This window comes from Pelodiscus sinensis, chromosome 13 (genome assembly GCF_052426305.1).
Source record: "Pelodiscus sinensis isolate ZL-2025 chromosome 13, ASM5242630v1, whole genome shotgun sequence".
Lineage (NCBI taxonomy): Eukaryota > Metazoa > Chordata > Testudines > Trionychidae > Pelodiscus > Pelodiscus sinensis.
In genome coordinates, this window is record NC_143064.1 from 20,239,152 (window position 1) to 20,258,376 (window position 19,225).

Genomic DNA, 19,225 nt, shown 5'->3' on the forward strand with positions numbered 1-19,225 from the left:
TTGCACTAGTTGCTGCATCTTACCTGTTTCTCATTCATTCTTCGCTTTCCTAACACTTTCTTCTGTACTGTGAACACAGCAATGTGTCTCTTCTCTTCCAATTCCCTCCACTTCTTCCCTTTCTTCAGTTAACTCCTTTTGGTTTTGCCAAAGTTTTCTTCCATGTGAACGTTCTGACAGGGAAAATTATTTTAATACACTTGGAGATCATAGGCTCAGTGCTGTGGGTGAGTAGGCTCTGGAGTTTGGGCTCATAGTTTTATGTGAAGGAGAAAGATAAAATAACTGATAGGCTATACAATTTCACGTAGTAATTCCTATGTTCTATATAAGAGTAGTTCCCAACCTATTTTATAGTGGGGACCAGCTGTTTGTGGTGTTACCGGTCCACCAAAAGCCCCGGTCCCCAGAGTAGCCACGAACAGCCAGTTTCAGCTCCGTCAGTTGTCATGAGGCGGGTGGCTGTTGCAGCTGAAGCCAGCTGTTTGTGGTGGCTCTGGGGGCTGGGGTATACCCTGTCCCCAAAGCCCCCCAGTGCCAGCCCTAACTCCTAGAGTCCCCATCCCTCTGTTACCCCCCAGCACCAGCCACTGATCCCAGAATCCCCTGCACCCAACCCCCCCCCAGTGCCAGCCTCCTGCCCTCAGTGCCAAACCCCTGCTCCTTAGAGCCCTCTACCACCAGATGCCCCAGTGCCAGCCTGTTTCCAGAACCCCACTGCACCCAGCCCCTCCTAAAATCCCTCCCAATATTAGCCCCATCCCTAGTGCCAGTCCCCCACTTTTTAGTGCCTGTTTCCCCCAAACCCCTCACTTAGCCCTACACTGCCTCCCAGACACCAGCTGAGCACTGCTACCTAGGTTGCAGCCGCTCTAAGGCTGCACAGAGAACCACTCTTCCACGTCTGGGAGGAGACCCTGCCCCTGCCTGGCACTGGTTGACTGAGAGGCAGGACAGGACACACCTCTCCCAATAGCCATGGTGGTGTACCTCAGCCCCCAGAGCCACCATGCCTCAACAGCTGCCTGTGGACCGTGGTTAGGAACTGCTGACATACAAGATTATAGTATATTCTCAAATCTGGGAACCTAAAATTCACCAGGACACACATCCCCTCTCTAAAAGCAGATTTCAGAGATTGTTACTCTTTTCCCTTGGTGCTTTCCTTTCCTTCCCCTGGCTTCCTCTGTCAGACTTGATTCATCAGTGACTGATTAAGTTTTGTTCCCGGAATGCAGGCCTCTCTGCTGACTGCTAATGAACTTTACTGCCAGCAGAATAGCTCCCAGTTTCACACTGCTGATAAGTTGAGTAGCCTGAGTATGGCTCTCTAGACTGGTCAGCAAAGGACCAGAGCTGGGAGCAAAATGCCTCCAGGGTATCAGGTAGTCTGAAAAAGCTCTGCTGGGTCCAAGGAACACATCTTTTCTGAAGAAAAAATTTGGAAAAGCAGACATGTTTTTTCAGTATCCTTGTAAACCTAGTTCTATGAGGAAGAAGGGATGTTCTGAAAGAGACTACTCCTCCCCTTCTCCCTCCCCCAACATTTGGCCCAGTCTAGATGGGCCAAATGTTGGAAAAGCCTCTTTCAGAAGAAAAGTGGAAAAAGATGCACAAGTTGTGCATCTTTTTCTGACTTTTCTTTGTAGTCCAGACACAGCGGCTGGGTCTACATTGGCACCCTTTTCCGGAAAAGGGATGCTAATGAGAAGTCAGAATTGCAAATGCTGCGGGGGATTTAAATATCCCCCGTGGCATTTGCATGAACATGGCTGCCGCTTTTTTCCAGCTCGGGGCTTTGCTGGAGAAAAGCGCCAGTCTAGACGGGATCTTTCGGAAAATAAAGCCTTTTCCGGAAGATCCCTTATTCCTGATTTCAGCCTGTGCCATGGGACCAGGATGTTTCTGATCAGCTTGCTCTCTAGTTCAGGGGCAGCAGTTCTTTGAGCTGGGTTTGAAAGTTATCAGTCAAACCAGGAGACTAGATGGCTAATTCTGCTTCTCTCTTCTCAGGCTCCCTTGTACTTGCCAGAGAGACCCTGTTAGCAGTGGTGCTAGGACAGGGACACAGCAGCAGGAATGTTGTGGTGGCCTGTGATCCTGGAGAAGAGCATGTGATTCTAAATCAGTGGGTCTCAAACTTTTTGCCCTGCAGCTCCCTGCACTCAACACAGACCTTTCCACAGACCACCAGCCAAGATGACAAGAAGCAGAGGGGTGGGGTGTGAGTGCAAAGGAGGAGCAGACTGAGGGTGGGGTTGGCGGGAGAGTCTGGATGAGAGGTTGGATGCAGGACTAGGGTGGGGAGACAGGGAGGGAGGATGTATGAGGGCAATGGGGTTATATGTTCTGGGCATGAGGTGGACAGGGAGAACTTATCTGGCTCTATGCCTCTCCCAGACACTGTTCCCATTGGCTGGAATCCCAGCCAATGGAAACTGCAGGGGAAGTCTGCAGGTGAGAAGTATCCTGCACTGCCATTCCCCCCAACGGGGGAGGAGGGACAGTAGCAGCACTGGGAGCCACTTCCTTCCCCCAGTCAGATCTAGCCCGGGGGAGACATGGAGCTGGAGTGTTAGCACCCACTCCCTGCTGAGGGGGAGGGGCAGGCCAAGCCTGTGGACTACCTGCAAGATGGCCCCCACACTGTGAGAATCACGGTTCTAAATGGTGCCGGCAGCTTAGGAGCCCCTAGCCTCACTTTGCTTCTTGTCTCCTGGCAAGTGACAGTCTTGGGGGGAAGAAAGGAGAAGCTTGTTGTTCCCCCCACCTGCTCTTCCCAGGCAGGTTATATAATGTCCACTCAGAACTAGCCCCATAATGTGACTTGTACCAGGCAGCACCCCTGCAAGCCATCTTCCAAGAATCACCAGCAGGGATTTGGTGCACAGCACTCACAGCCTGTCTGTTGGGGCAGCTGAATTAACTAGCAGCAACGGGACAAAATTTGTTGGCTAAACTATTAGGAATGAGTTGCCTACCTCCAGGTTTAAGAGCTCAGGGATGCAAGAGAAATGCGTACAGCGCGTGGAAGCATGTTGGCCATGGGACCAGAGTTAATTCGCTCTGATGGATTCTGCTGTTTTCTTTCTCCTTTGTTGTTTCCTTAGCCTTATTGCCCCAGTGATGCCCAGCTGCAGCATGCTCAGGCTTGGCTCATTGCTGTCCTCTCCATTGAATGCGGCAGCAGACTAGAAAGGCTGCCCAAAAATGTAAAGGAACCACATGAAGAATGTTGCTAGTGAGGCGAGGGCAAGTGCAGGTTCCTCACTGGTCTCCTTCCCCTGCACCCATGCTGGAGTATTATGAGTCTCCCACTGGGAATTTCTGCCTTCAGCCTGTTACAAAGCTGCTCTCTTTTGGATGGTTTCACGGAAGTGATGGTATTTCTTCACTGTGCCCAGTAAGAAGTCCAGCTAACTGTATACAAGCCAGAAAAGCTACTAAGAGCTAGTGTTTTAGAGTAGAGGGATCAGCAATAAACTCAAACAGTATCCACACCTAACACACCATTCTGCGAATATGTTTTACGCATAATGAGCACGAAGAGCCTCTGGAAACTCTCTGAGGGTCACCCTAAAAAGCGATTGAAAACTTGACACAAAATCTAGACCTGCTAATAGATTTCTGAGCTGCTCCCTGTTCCAGGCTAATGGGTCTCTGACTGGTGGGCTATAGCCTCATGCACACAGCCTATAGACAAAGCCAACCGCTAGTCATTCTGCTTTTTTAAACCATTCTTTATCTAGGATTTGCTAGATAAACATGATCAAACACTGTAGATTCTAGATAGTTAGTCTTCTCAAATGATTTTTTAAGCTGTCTTTGCTTTATATGGGGGTAGATGGTGAAAAGTGTTCTAGCTTCACTAAAGCCAGTGGAGCTAGGACAAGCTACACCAGCTGAGGATTTGGCCTATGGTGCTTTATTTTGGATAACTGCTACAACTCTCACTGGCTGTGAATGCATGAATTATTTTTTTAAAAAATCCATTGGTTTTTAGAATAATTCCTGGAGAGCGATATTGATTTTTGAAAGATCCCTATTGATTTTCCTAGGACTCTTTTTCACAAGGACAATGAACACCTTTTAAAAATGGTGATCACTGAAGAACGCATCATAAGAGAAAATGCATAGCAGATTGGTTGTAAACAGAGTGCATGTTGTTTATTATTTTGTACTGGATTTTTCAGTCCTGGTTGCTGTGTAAAGTACAGTTACTAGATGGCTTAACTGATGAAGAATGGGAGTGCAGGGAAGGAAAAAACACACGTTTTTCTTTACAAGATTTGAATTTCACAATCACATTGACAATTTTGCTAAATACAAGCATGTTTCATTCACATATAGCTAAATACAGCATTTTCTTCACGTTTCATTACAGTGCATAACAGAAAGCAAGGAAAAGTGTACAGTATACTTTATTCTGGAGTTCTGAGAAATACCAGTCCAACATGCAGATTTTTAATCTGTGACCTGTGCCACAAAAATTGTTGTTTTCCTTTTGTCCTCCTGGATGTATCTTTTGAATGACACACCTGTCTGATTTCTCCAATGCCTCCTGCAGTAGTCAAAGCACTAAAACCAGTCATTAGAAAAGAATGTTTATCATAGCCTCTAAGGATTTTCATTTTAGAGGGGGAAAAAGCAGCCCAGACTTGCACACATGACTTTATTACAATATCTATTTTTATAAGCTGCCTAGAAAAAGCAAGGAATTAGAAAACAGGTGTATACAATGATCTTTTATTATTCAATATAACCATTTCCTTTTGTTTCATTATTTTAAAGTAGTTTCAGACTGTACAGATTTTTTTCTCATACTGTAACTTTTTAAAACTATACTTACAATAAAAATTGAAGGTTACTCGAAGCCTGAACAAGCATCTTGATTTTTCTAAATGTTATATTAAAGTACTAAAAACCCAACCCAGCTAAATGAAATGTAGATTTTCTTTTGTTAAAAAAAGTAAATGCTGTGAAAAGTTCAATCGTTTTCTTCATCCTGCTATGCTGCCTCATAAGTCTTTTGTGATACAGAAAACATGAGACCCCATCTACTCCAAAATCTCTACATTTAAGACAGACTTTTTAAATTAGAAAATTGGAGAGAACTTATAGAGCTGGCTCAGACTTTAAAGTCTAAAATGGTAGGTTGGCATATTTTCCATTCAGTGAACAAGGTACATAAATACATTGGACCCTTTTAAATATGTCCTTGTTCGTGAATGTGAGAGACTGATAGCTCTGGTCTGGTTGGGTAAATGCTGCATGTTATTCATCATGCTCTACAAATGCCCTTTAATTCTTGCTGATGGTGGAAACTATCAGGGGGATAGCTTGCAATACCCATATTTTTGTAGGTCCCTCCTGAGCCAAGACCCAACCATGCCAAACTGGGCCATTCAAGAAAGGTTTTATAATGCACACACCTTCTCTGGAAATCGCTGGCAAGGCTTCCATGGACTGCAGTGGAGTTGAATGGGAGTCTTAGAGTTAGACCAGCAAATGGAAAACTGTACGACCTAATCGAAATTGACCATTGGTAAAAGGCTTCATCATTCCCCCCAGCCAACCCCCATTTCAATATTCTCAGGATCTGTTTGCAGCCTATGAATACACATTGGCCTACCATGCTTCCTCTCACCCGCAAGGATTGCAATTCTTTCTAGAAAATGTAAAGGTAAAATATTACTCATTTAAATTTTTTACAACTTTTATTCCTAAGCAATGCTTTTGTTGTTTTTATAATAAAGTTGGGCTCAAATGATACATAATTCAAGAATGGCTCTGAAGTGAAATAGATTCAGCTTGTCGGAAAACATGCTCTTATGGACTATGGTACCTTAGAGGAACAATTAGAAGTACCAGAAGCCTGTATTCAAATGCTGGATCTCTTCTGTGGTTTTCTTAATCCTTCAGATCCAAATTAGCAGTTTGACTTGTAAAGCTTGCAAACTTGAATAAATGTCACATTACGTTTTGCTAACATGTTGAGCCTCCTCAGCACAACACAGGCACATTGTTATCCTGTGGCATTTCAAAAGCTATAGTTAATACAGTTCTTACACAAAGCAAAGCTGAAATGGCAGGCGGTATTCCCAGAAAATGGACAATAATTTATAGCCTTTGTAATTTAGCTACCTGCCCCTTTATATTCTACCCAAGATGGGTCCAACAAATAAAGAAAAGACATTTTCTCCTATGCTTCCTCTCGTCTTCCATTTTCACCCTCCCACACACTTTAGCTCTATACCTCTCCTTCCTCTTCCTGGTTTCCCAGATGAAAAAAAGCAACACAAAAGCAAGAGAATGCTGCCACTAGCCACTGCTTTCAGTACTGTGAACGGCTCTTTCCCTTGTTCTTTAAAAGAAAACAGCACTTTCAGGCATGTATGATGCTCTTGATGTAAATCTTTGTTAATTTTCTTTTGTTCTTTCCTTTTTTCCCAAGGAGCAATGTAAGTTTACAGTGAAACACTGCCAATCATTCACCCTACTTCTGACAGTAAGACACAAATACCTGCATTCTCCATTCATTGACTGCCATGACCCATCTGAGAGATACTGGATGTGAGGATACACTTAAAAAGCTTAATGCTCCTAATCTGTTAATTATATTGGAAATCTGCATAGTTGAGGTACTTCTACTACAGTCATGTAGATAGATAAGTATTTATAAATCCATCCAATAATTATAATTGGAGCTGCCTTGCTGGACTTAGCACTTAAATCTCCGTTAGTCTCCTCTCCAGGGAGATGATGATAGTTAAGTTTTAATTATCAATACCATAACTGTTATTTTCCTTTTAAAGTACCTTATATAGTCTTTGTCCATGTTTTAACAAGTTACAAGAACATGAAGCCCCAAAAGCGTGTGTGCCACATCTGTAAAATATTTTCTTTTGAGTTAAGCCTGGAAGTAACATTCATGAATGGCAACTGCACTATATTCTAATCTTCCTGGAAATAAATGGATGCAAACCAAGATTTTCTCTCTCCCTTCCTGTGTGTCGTTTTAATAGACTATTCATAGAGTGGCTTCAGCACATGGCATACAAAAACAGTACATGGAAAATTCCCTGTTCTGCACCAGCTCAGTCAGATCCTCTCTTGCTCTTATGCCTCCAGTCTCCTACCACAAAAACATGCACCGTCATTCATTCTCACATAGGTCTGTAGCCCCGCCACCTCCCAATCCTGAAAGAGTATTTGGAACTGACCATTTTTTCCTGGTTTTGTTCCTCTGGTGTCCATAATAATGTGTGAGGCCATTCACCATGCTAGTGTTACAGTCCCTTTCTGTCACACTGAGTTCACTTAGTGGAGTATGTTTGATTAGTAGAGTTCATTATAGCTTTTTTCATTAGAAGTGATTAGCACAAGCATCTCCTATCTGATTTCACCACTTCTTCTGAAGAATGCACTACGTTTGGTACAAACCCACTCTTTACCCCTTCCCAGCCCTCCTGGATCGAAATTTCCCCCCTTTTAACAAGCTCATATATATCTCGAGTCAGGTCAGTGAAGGCCTTCTCCACATTAATAGCATCCCGAGCTGATGTCTCAATGTACTTCATACCATATGCAGCAGCCAGTTTCTCAGCCTCGTGTCTAGTGACTTGCCGCTGTGTGTCAAGGTCGCATTTGTGACCTACCAAAACAAAGACAATCTGGTATGGCTGGACATGCACCTTTGTCTCTTCTAGCCACTCGTGGACGTTCTGGAAGGACCTGCGGTTTGTAATGTCAAATAAGAGGAGCCCGCCTACCGAGTTTCTGTAGTAGGCTCTGGTGATTGATCTGAAAGAGAAGCCCCCAACAACAAGAAAGTGAAGACCATGTTAGAAGTTGACATTTTAAAGAAAGGTTTTGTCCTTTTGGTGGTGGTTCAAATTTTCATTTTCCAGAATATTTCTGACCAGCTATTTGTTAGCACAGTTAGGCTTCAAGATTAACAGGCATGTAGTCTCACCTCCTGCATAACAGCCCCACAAATTCCACCCACGAATTTATGTTTCAAGCCCATAACTTCTGATTGAGTTACAGCATCTTTTTTAGAAAGACAGCCAGTCTTGACTTAAAGATTTCAAATGATGGAGAATACACCATCTTCTTAGAGAGATCGTATCAGTGGTTAGTCACCCTCACTGTTAAAAATTACTGTCTTGTTGCTACTTTGAGTTTATTTACCTTCATCTTTCAGTCATTGGATCATGCGGTGCCTTTGTCTGCAGTCTCAGAAATCTCTTCCCTAGCTATACCATGATCAAGTCACTTCCTGGTTAGAGATACTATACCATACACTGTGCACCTTCCCTAAAAGGGGTCTTCTTATTACCAACCACTTGGCAGCGAGGATGTAAAAACTGCCCAGAATAGTTAACTGGTTATATGATTTGTTTAACTGATTAACCACCAGCTGCAGGCGGTGAGGGCTACTCCTTCCCTGGCCACAGGGTGACGGGGGCTGCTCTGGGCCTGCTACCTGCCGTGGCCCTGTTGGCTAGGTGGCTGTGGTGGGGGAGACACCAGTTATCTCAGGGGTCGGCAACCTTTTCAAACCAAAGAGCCAAACTACATCAAAATTCAGAACAAGTGGTCAACAAAGAGCCGTATCAGAATAACTATTTGCATAACTGAAAATATATGATTAATAATAATAGAATGCATGAAACATTATACACACAGACTTTATTTAATGGGACTTCTACTGCTGCATCTTTTCACACATGTCTTTGATGTTTACATCACAATTGGTCAAATTCAGGTTCATACACACACTCAAGTTACATGAGTAATTATGCGTTTTTAAAATTCTGAATTTTTCATTTTAATTTAAAAAGTTGCATGTATTTTGGGAATGACAAAAGAGCCATATTTGGTTTCATACTGAGCCATATTTGTCTCGAGAGCCATAAGTTGCAGACCCCTGGGTTAGCTGGCGAGCATGCTGGTAAGGCATAAGCTTACCAGTTAACTGATCACCCGGTTAACCTTTAACATCCCTCCTTTGGCAGGTGATAGCTTTTTGTAAGGCAAAGAGGCCAGTTTTCAATGGTTTGCAAGGGAGTGGTAATCTGCAAACACTGAAAAATCAGAGGCATCTGCATGCAGGTGCACACTTTTATTCTCTTAGCTGTATTGGCTTGTGTTAGAGGCATCACAGCCAACACATTGCTAAGGGGCATTCAAACCACTCACTGGTGCAACACTTACTTAAAGCAACTTGGAGATGGACATCATTGCTTGGTAGTGATGATACAGTTTAATAATACTGCTGGTTGAAAATATGGGAAAAAAACTCCACTGACAATGTTGTGCTTTATTTTTGGGAGGGGCGGGGGTGGGGGGTGTAAAAAATGTCAATCTTTTCCAAAGGCTGGCACCAGACCTATTTGTTCAGTATGATTTTTGTTGTAAGACTTGAACTCACGGGGATGAAGTCATGGAAATGTTGATGCTCCCAACTGCCACTTTGGCACCCAAATTCAAAATGTAGCCTCTCTACTCCATGTTCAATTGCTGCCCTATCTCAGTCTCCCGACAGAGGAGGGGCAACGGGAGCAATTGCCCTGGGGCTCAGTGATTGAAAAGGGCCCAGGGCTTCCAGCAGTGGGGTCTGGAGCTCCAGGCCCTTTACATTGCCACTGGAGCGCTATACAGTGTGCTCCGGATGGATCTGAGGGCTGCCAAGGGAGAGACTGAGGGCTGGCTGCCACAGCCCCGCCCCTTCTGCCCCGCCCCTTCTGGGAGTGCAGAGCTGGCCTGCCCACCTTACTCAGGGCCAGCAAGTCTGTCGGTCTCCTCCCTCCCCCCGGTCCTAACCCTAAAGGTACCTGATGTCCTGGGAACAAAAGGTTTCACTGCCAAAGTCTTAGGCATATGCAAATCCATCAAAGTTCTGACAGTTTCTGAGCCCTGTTGAGAGCCTCGAACTATGTGCTTCTATGCCTATTTCATCTGTAGGGACTGTGGAAGAGCACACCTACCAGACTGAGGACAGAAGAGGACTGCACAAAACACAGCTGAAGCGGATGGAGCGATTAGAGCATTTACCTAGGAAGTGGAAATGCAAATCCCCAGTCTGTCTAAGGCGGAAAGAGTATTCTTGGTGAGCTCACTTGATCTTTTGTGTTGTAGCTGTTCACTTTGTATAAAATGCTTTACATAGTCTCTAGGCCAGAGGACAAATGACTCTACCCATGGGGTTGGTGCATTCTCCCTGCAGCCCGAGGGTCCAGTCCCCGGCTCCCATGACTAAATATTTTATACAAAGTGGGACAGTTGCAACAGGAAAGATGTGATGTGCATGGGCACTTCCTGCAATATCCTTGGACAAGGATGGGCAATAACTTTTAATGGGGGTCCACTCCAAGATTTTGGTAAGTGATCATGGCCGTACTTTTCTATAGACAAGGTGCGGGGGGCTGAAATGAAGTTGGATGCAGAAGGGGGCTTGGGTACAGGAGAGGATACAGGGTCTGAGAGGGAGTTTGGGTGAAGGAGGGGGTCATGATCTGGGACAGGAGCTTGGGGGTGCAGGATCCAGGAGGGGGTATGGGTGCAGGACAGGATTTTGGCCTGGAGAAGAGGTACATGAGGGGGTGCAAGGTTTAGGAGGGAGTTGACCTGGAGGATGGGAGGGTTGCATAGGGTTTGGGCAGTGGCTTGGGGCAGGAAATGAAGGGGAGGGGCTAGGGTGTCAGAGTCAGGCTCTGGCCAGGAGGTGCTTACCTAGGCGTCTCCCAACCAGTAGTCCTATAGGACACCAAGGCAGGCTCCCTGCCTGCCACAGTCCCAGGCTGCTCAAAATGGCTGGTGGTTCCCTATGGCTCTCTGCTCTGAGTGAGGGGGAGGTTTTGTGCACTAGGGATGTAAAAAATGAATAAACGTATTAACCATGTAATTGATACAAATTCTATCAGTTACACCGTTAACTGCTGCCGATGCTTCCAGCCCTTGGGGCTGCTGGGGCTCCAGTCCCCACGAGGTTGCCAGCTGCTGGCTCTCGACCCTGTGAGACTGCCGGCTCCTGGCCCCCCTGGGCTGCCAGCATCAGCTTATCGGTTAACAGGTTAAACATCCCTATCGCACGCTGCCCCTGATTCCCAGCAAAACCCAGCTAATAAGAGCTTAGAGATTTTGCTGGGGAATTGGGGGCAGCACACAAAGCCTCACCCTCCCTGGCGCCTGGAGCAGAGTCACAAGGAGCAGCCATCTGCTTAAAGTGGAGTGGGGCTGCTCTGAAGTGGCTGACTGCTCTGTGTCTGAGGGTGCTGGTGGGGCAGCCTGAAGGCAGGATCCAGCCTGTATCTTGCCTGCCCCTATCTCGGCAAACTTTATTGTATGAAGTTTGTGTCTTTGGAGCCCATTGTATTAATGCAAAGATTAAATATTATTGGGGGCCTGGATGATCAAAGGGCTATATTGAATAATGAGGCAGACAAGAATGGGCTTCTGGGACAACAGGTATGTTGTGAATTTCCTGGGGAATATTCAGGGGGAGGAGCAGACAAAACTCTGGGTCCAGTGATGCAAAAACCCAGACGTTTGAAGCTCTGCCCCCAGGAGAGGGCCATTGTCCGCTGATCACATGTCCCAACTCAAAGGGCCAAGCTGGACACAGGAAAGATGGAATTGTTCATGGTTGTTCTGGTTCTGAGCTAAGGCAGTTATAACTCTTAACTACAGCAAAGCCTCTTGATAGGTGTGGAAAGACTGACCCCTCCCACCTTGAATGCTAAATGGGGGCAAATTACACCACTTAGCTACTTGTCCCTTTATTCTAGCCCATTTACAGTTACCGCTGTTCCACCCATTTGGAACCCAGGTCTTAATTTGGCCAACTGATTCTGAAACTTGATTAGCTTCTCTGCCTATTCTGGGTAGCTGAAACAAAAACCAGGACTATGTAGCACTTTAAAGACTAACAAGATGGTTTATTAGGTGATGAGCTTTTGTGGGCCAGACGCACTTCCTCAGATCAAATAGTGGAAGAAAATTGTCACAACCATATATACCAAAGGATACAATTGAAAAAAATGAACACATATGAAAAGGACAAATCAAATTTCAGAACAGAAGGGGGATGGGGAGGCGGAAAGGTAAATGTCTGTGAGCTAATGATATTAGAGGTGATAATTGGGGAAGCTATCTTTGTAATGGGTAAGGTAATTAGAGTCTTTGTTCAAACCTAAGCGTAAAGTGTTGAATTTGAGCATGAATGACAGTTCAGAAGATTCTCTTTCAAGAGTATTCTTGAAAGGCTTTTGAAGCAGGATGCAGGTAATTAAGTCATTGAGACAATGTCCTTTCTGGTTGAAATGGCAAGAAACCTGCATCCTGCTTCAAAAGCCTTTCAAGAATAGTCTTGAAAGAGAATCCTCTGAACTGTCATTCATGCTCAAATTCAACACTTTACGCTTAGGTTTGAACAAAGACTCTAATTACTTTACCCATTACAAAGATAGCTTCCCCAATTATCACCTCTAATATCGCTAGCTCACAGACATTTACCTTTCATCCTCCCCATCCCCCTTCTGTTCTGAAATTTGATTTGTCCTTTTCATATGTGTTCATTTTTTTCAATTGTATCCTTTGGTATATATGGTTGTGACAATTTTCTTCCACTATTTGATCTGAGGAAGTGCGTCTGGCCCACAAAAGCTCATCACCTAATAAACCATCTTGTTAGTCTTTAAAGTGCTACATAGTCCTGTATTTTGTTTCAGCTACACCAGACTAACACAGCTACATTTCTATAACTATTCTGGGTAGGAGACTCTCAGCTGGAGTCTATCGCTGTTTGAATTTTTCCATTCTCTTGCAAGTGGCTAAAAGGTTGCCTGATGGAAATAGGCAGCTGGGCTGCTGGTGGGCACATTACTCTTCACATAACACAGGTTGTAAAGTCTTTTATTCTTGTTAGCATTACACAATCAATTGGCCTTCACGAGGACATTCAAGGGAAGAAGACATGGAATTACAACCATTTGGGACAGCAAACCAGCCAGGTCCACGCAGGGTAAGACCATTCTCCACAGCGTAGTGCGGGTCCTGAAAGATGGCCCCATAATGCTTTCCAAGCAGCCAACTTGACTCAGTGCTCTCCCACAGCCCATGTCATTTTGGGCCCTGATTCAGCAAAGCACTCAGCACACACTTCACTTTGACTGAGCCACTGGATAAAGTGGAGTTGCTCCTGTTTTGTATCAGAATAATTGAGGTCATACCCTGGGCCTGGCAGAGCTGTCCAGGTTGTGGAAATAGCTCTAACCCTAATCCAAAAAATAGCACAGCTACAAAACAGGAGGCCAGTAACTCCTCAGACACAATCATGAGAGCAAAGTGAGCTTATTTTCCCCTGTGTTCACTACCCATTTAAGCAAACAATGTAGGGAAGACCTGGAAGCCAGGGCTGGGCAGGAGGGCGTCAACAGGGCATCACTCTTCAGAAGCGATTCAACCTATGAAGAAAGTTTGGGTGCTACTGCAGTCTGGCCCTTCACCAGGGTGCTAGCATCATTCACTGGTACTAGCTTTCATACTCAAGTCTGAAAGGCCTGTGTCCCTCAAAGGGAAAAGAGATTAGAGCTAATAGATTGTAGAAATCGCCACAATACTGTAAAAAGGACCTCTCTCATATAAAAGCACATCACTGTTTTAAAGAAGAGACCTGTAGAGGAGCAAAAAAAGGACTTCTGTCTGTTTAATTCTTGATGCCATACAAAGATGACCTGGAACAGGGAGTTCAGTGGGTTGTTTTTAATATTGATTTTTTTTTCTGGTGCGTTTTATATTAGAAATTCAGGTCTTTGTCTCTTTGTCCTCCTGACAAGACTCTGGGGACAGGAGAACACTTTTTCTTCATCCTAGTAATAACACAGCCTGATTCTTAATCAGGGAAATGATAACAGCACCCAAGCCTGAAAGATGAGCAAAGGGAAGGGAAAGTGATTTTTGTCCGACTGTTTAAAATGCTTCCTTTTGGTTTCGTATTGCTTAATGCCAATGACTAAGAACACTTTTGGAAACAGGGCATCTTGCTTAAACTGAACCCTTCCCCCCCCACACACACACCTACCCTACTCTTTCAAGAAAGGTAAGAGGGCTTCCCTTCCATATGATCTGTGACCCTATGAGAGGTCAGCTGGCCAAACCAGGGGTAAGCAGCCACAATATTTTTAGACTTTAAAGCAAGGAAAAAATATCGTAGCTGAAAAACCTTTCAAGCCATCTTTATGCAGCACAAAACATGAGGGGAGATGAGGAGTGGTGGGGAGTGCTAGCTTAAACTCATTCTTTAAAAAAGTCCTTAACGGGTAACCTTTAAATTCCAAGCTCTAACGATAGAGCCGGTAGCAAATGAACACTGGTAACTGCCCTCTCCCAATGGTATAAATCTGGTGTTTCTAGCCCTGAATGGATGCAAAATAATCAGACCTCACATATGTCACCAGCTAAGGTCTGAGTATTGTCCATCCTGGGTCACAGCCACTGTCATACGAGGGAGAGATTCAGCTACTGAAACATTCTGGATCAGACTAATAAAAAAATGGCAGCTTTTTGAAGCTGCTCCAAGGTTTGGAATGATGGAAGTGGCCACTTGGGAGATGGCTGAGTGAGCAGAGCGTGGGTGAAAGAGGTATGATAAATACAATCATCACATGGCTGCAATTTACCAGATGGTGCTGCAGTGAATCCCCTGGATAGCCCCCGCCCCCATATACTCCTTTTCTTTGCTAATGAAGTCAAGTTTGCTACCAATTAGCCTCTTAAATGACTAGTCCCCATTCAGTATTCACTGCTGCAGGCTGACACACACACACTACAGCAGTACCTGTATGTAGGAAGACAGCATTTCGTCACAGTCAGTCTAAATCCTTTATCTCCAACCCACAGTCAATAGACTTGAGTGAAAGCTGCTACACTTTTGACAATCAAGTTTCCATATTTAGATGCCTCATTTATGATCCTAGGAACCTAATTTTAGGCAGCCCAGTTTGAACACTTGGCTGCTATTTCTTTTCACCAGTCTGTTACATGCTCTTCCTTCATGTTCCTGCATACCCTACATTTTTTTATGTGACTAGCAAATTGCAGTGAATTTGCCTTGGCTTTCTGCACTTGGTGAACATTTATTTCTGCTCCCACATGCAGAGTTCAGTTTTGATTTATTTTCATTTGGGCCAGTGGGAGGCAAACAAGCCTTGTTATGTTTCAAAATCTTTCATTCATCCTCCGCTGCAGAGACAGGCTGTGTGTTTCTGTATAACTTGGGCAACCGTTAATACATGCTCAGAATGTGGATTTTGCCTACTACATCTTTGTGGGCTTAGCAGAAAGTTAAAGACAAAATCTTTATGCCATTGATTTCAACAGGACTTAGACATGAACAAAGCAAGCCAAATTGGCTCTAAAATGGAACTACATCTCAGTCTCCATGTTGCAATTTATAATTTTGGCTTGCTCAGGAGCACGGATCTTTAAAAATCCAGTCTGAGGATTGTAGGGATGGTACTACATCTTGCTACGCAAAAGCCTGTTTAGAAATTCCCTCTTACATAAAAGAGCATCAGTGGAGAAATAATTCATAATGACCTGGAGTGATCATATTTCAATGCACAAGCCCAAGCCAGCAGCATTAACTGTGCATTTCTTGGCTTCCAAGTGCCTGATTTCACAACCTTATTAACAATGATGATTTGTCTAATCAGAATTGTCCTGACTCTTTAGACTTCATTCACTCCCCCTCTGAGGCTTGAATTTATTGTTCTGCTGCATCAAAAGCCACAGCAGGCTCACTGAATGGAACCCTGCCTAGTTCTTTGTACAAAAGGCAAAGGCATCACAGAAAAAGGGAGAAAGGCGGCTAGCTAATTTCATCCAGTCTAGGCTGGCCAGCATCCCTCCCAAGGGCGGAAAGACAGATTCTCTCCACCTAGCACATTTTAAAAGCCAGCTCCCATCTCCGGCCAAGCTAAGGGCCAGGTGTCAGAGGGTTGCAGTGTATTAGGGCCTGTTCTGGGGCAGGCCTGCTGAGAGCCCCTGTCAGGTTAGCTTTGCTCTAGCAAGGGTTTGGCTTGTTTCCTTCCCTGCGCCAGGGCGGATGCTTGCCCAAGGCCGCCTAGGATTACAAGGGATGAGGGTCAAAACGGCCGCCTGGCTAGTCTGGTTCAGCCAAAATAACCAGGAGTCCTGGGGCACCTTAAAGACTGACACATTTATGGTTCCCTGGCCTGGAGCCCACTCCACAGATGCAAGGAGAGAGGGAGAACGGGCTGCGGGCGCTGCTACTAGAGGGCGCTGCCTGCACAGGGGCTTTGCTCCCAGACTAGGCGCCCCCCTCACCTCGCCCTCCTCCAGCAGCAGGTCTGTGAACTCGAAAGAGCCCGGGCGAGCTCGCTTCCCGGAGCAAGCGGAGCTACAGCCGTAAAGCCGCCCCTGCCCCGGCTCTCACCTGAATCGCTCCTGCCCGGCCGTGTCCCAAATCTGCAGCTTGATCCGTTTCCCCGGCTCAATCTCCACCAGCCGGGAGAAGAAATCCACGCCCACCGTGGGGTCCGAGACCTGGGCGAAGCGCCCCTCGGTGAAGCGGCGGATCAGGCAGGATTTGCCCACGGTGGAGTCCCCGATGACGATCAGGCGGAACTGATAGAGCCAGATCGCTTCCATGCTGCCCCCTGCGCCCGGCTCTGGCCTCGCTGGAGGGGGCTGGGTTAGCCCGGGCCTCGCCGGCTTGGCTCGCAGCCTGCCCGGGCACAGCGCTAGCGAGAGGCCAGCTGCGCGCCGCCCATGCCGAGCCGGGAGCGGGTGTCGGGGAGGCTCCCGCGGCCAGCAGGTGCCCCGCGGTGCGGCTCACAGTCCTGCAGCCAGACGTGCAGGCCCCCGGCAGAGGGCGCTGTGGGGACACTGCCCACCCGCGGGCGCCGGGCTCGCCGCAGCCGCTAGGGCTCTTCAGGCGACAAGTGCCAGCCCCACAAGGGCAGGTCTGCGTGGCCGCTGGCTGGCGGAGGAGCCTTCAGGGCGCCTGGCATCTACCTTCGCCTCCCGGGTCATGTCCTCTGGCTCCAGGGAAAGCTTCGCGGGGGTCTCGCTGCCCCCGCTTCTGCCCCACAGCCGCAAGCTGCCTCTGCCGGCAATGCAAAGGTCAGATGGGCTCCATGTGGCCCCGCACCAGCCCAGATTTCTCTCCGCGCCCGCTGGTTGTTTTGCGTTGTGATCAGGATGCGACGGGCATTTTTTGGCCACTGATCCGTATTTCCTTTTGCAATGGCGGGGGAAGGCTTTTGTCTGTCATGGGAACGAGCTTAGCGATGGCCGGCTGTTTACAAAAGCAGGCGCGGGGTTGGCTGGCAGGGCCGGCTCCCCTTCGAGGGCTCCAGCCTTTTTCACGTTGTGTCAGTACAAAGATCTAGAGCTAAAACTCCGCCGCCTACGTCCAGGTCAGCAACGAAGGGTTCCAAGAAAGCGCTCTGATCCGCCCCCCTCACCAAAACAGAACCCACCTCGCGAAGATCTAAGCCTCCAGGCTCAGGGGATCCGATTTTGACTGAAAACAACAGCAACAACCCAATGCTAGAAGGCTTCCTAGGTTCCGTTATTCTGTCTCCAAGCAGAGAGGGGTTAGTCCTCAAGGGCACCTGGCTAGCTTCGGAGAAGAGGTTTCCTTTCCCTGCAGACAGAAGTGCTGCCCTTCCTGCAGCATGGACTTTAGTCGCAGAGATGCCCAGGGTTGTAAAGATGGAGAGCTGGTGAATAAGGGATGCTGGGGATCACAGAGCTGATGAAATGGCAGCAACATCAGCACCAAACACTCTGACTCATCATTGGCATCAGCAGCTACTGTAATCCGCAGGATAGGAGAGCAACTTCCTTCTGCCTTACTCTACCATATTGATTAGAAAAGAAGCTACTGGCCAAAAAATTAACACAACAAAGCGCCATAGTTTAGCTGAAGACAAAGGAAATTAGCAAACATATCAACTTGGTAAAATGGGATGGCACATTGTGCAAGGCTCAACCATCTAGAAATGCCAGCAGTGAACACCTAATATTATCATGATTTATTATTTCTATTTTGGGAATACCCATAATATGATAGGTGCTGTCTTCATATGTAGAAGACAGTCCCTAACCCCAAAAGAGCTCACCATCTAGATAATGATGCTTTTAACTAGATGGATAATGGAACACATTGTACTTGAAACAAAATAGCTACACTGGTATATCGTTGCAAATATTCACCCTTAAAACAAGCAGCCAATGAAAAACATATGAACAACTGGTTATTTAAGTATCACAAAACTTAGCCAACTAATTGATTAAATTTAACCCCTTCTATTTTTAGCAATATTTTGAATGAGTATTCCCGTCTTTTACACCGTGCTGAGCAGAGTGAAGCAATAAACAATGATGTTTTGAGCACCATCAGACTGCTTAGTGCTGTCGAAACAAAGCCACAGAAACAAGTGTCTTACATTGTATATGTCATTTCATGCAGAAGAAGCAAACACCATATTATACGTTTAGAAGCAGATTCACCCATCACTTGCAATGCAGCCTTTTCAGGGGTGGTACATGGCAGCTTTTTAACACCACATAGGTGCATCATGCACCAAAACCATGTAGGACAGGACGATTTGATTATAAAATCAGCATAAAGACTGTCTTTAGTGTCCAGTGTTTGTACAGCACCTAGTACAGCAGCACACTGAGCATGACTGAACCCTGTAAAATGGAAAAAAGTATCCTGAAAATGACAAAAATGTTGCTAGAACTTGGTTAATAGCAAATCACGAAAAATTAAAATTTTGAAAGTGTGGACAATTGGTGAATAGTTTTGATGAAGAAAAAGGGGCATTTTTGCCTTTTTCCCTCCAAAATTCTCTAACCTGATACTAAGTGATACCTTGAGAACAACTGTATTCAGGTGACATTGTAAAGGCATGTATTTAGGCAGCAAAAGTGAATTTCTTAAGTTGGAATTTTTCCAGGATACTTATTTGTGCTTATTCCTGTGAAAAACGTGAAGGTATTTTAATGGACTTTAAAATATAATTTATTAATTTAAAATATTTAACCAGGAAGTTCTTGTTTCAATAATATCTTGGGAATAGGGAAAAAGGATGGTTCAAGTAGCTACAGAAATGGGGCAACAGAGTGATATTAAAACCATTAATCAAAGTTAGCTTTACATTAATAGTAATTTTGTATGCATATC

At 45.6% G+C, this 19,225-nt stretch overlaps 1 protein-coding gene across 1 annotated transcript; it reads right to left on the reverse strand.

Annotated features, from left to right (window-relative positions):
- Positions 1–2,694: 2,694 nt before the first annotated feature.
- RAB39B (RAB39B, member RAS oncogene family) lies at positions 2,695–17,829 on the reverse strand. The gene is made up of 2 exons (XM_006136224.5): positions 16,463–17,829; positions 2,695–7,803 (listed from the first exon to the last, which is right to left on the reverse strand). Exons 1-2 carry the CDS (start codon positions 16,675–16,677, stop codon positions 7,377–7,379), a joined length of 642 nt encoding a protein of 213 aa, XP_006136286.2. The 5' UTR covers positions 16,678–17,829; the 3' UTR covers positions 2,695–7,376.
- Between the last annotated feature and the right edge of the window lie 1,396 nt (positions 17,830–19,225).

Bases quoted from the DNA above. Each gene is read 5' to 3' on its own strand.
- RAB39B (XM_006136224.5), bottom strand. From the start codon at position 16,677: ATGGAAGCGATCTGGCTCTATCAGTTCCGCCTGATCGTCATCGGGGAC. The intron at 7,804-16,462 runs GTGAGAGCCGGG...CTTCTCTTTCAG, and splicing joins GCCGGGCAGGAGCGATTCAG to ATCAATCACCAGAGCCTACT.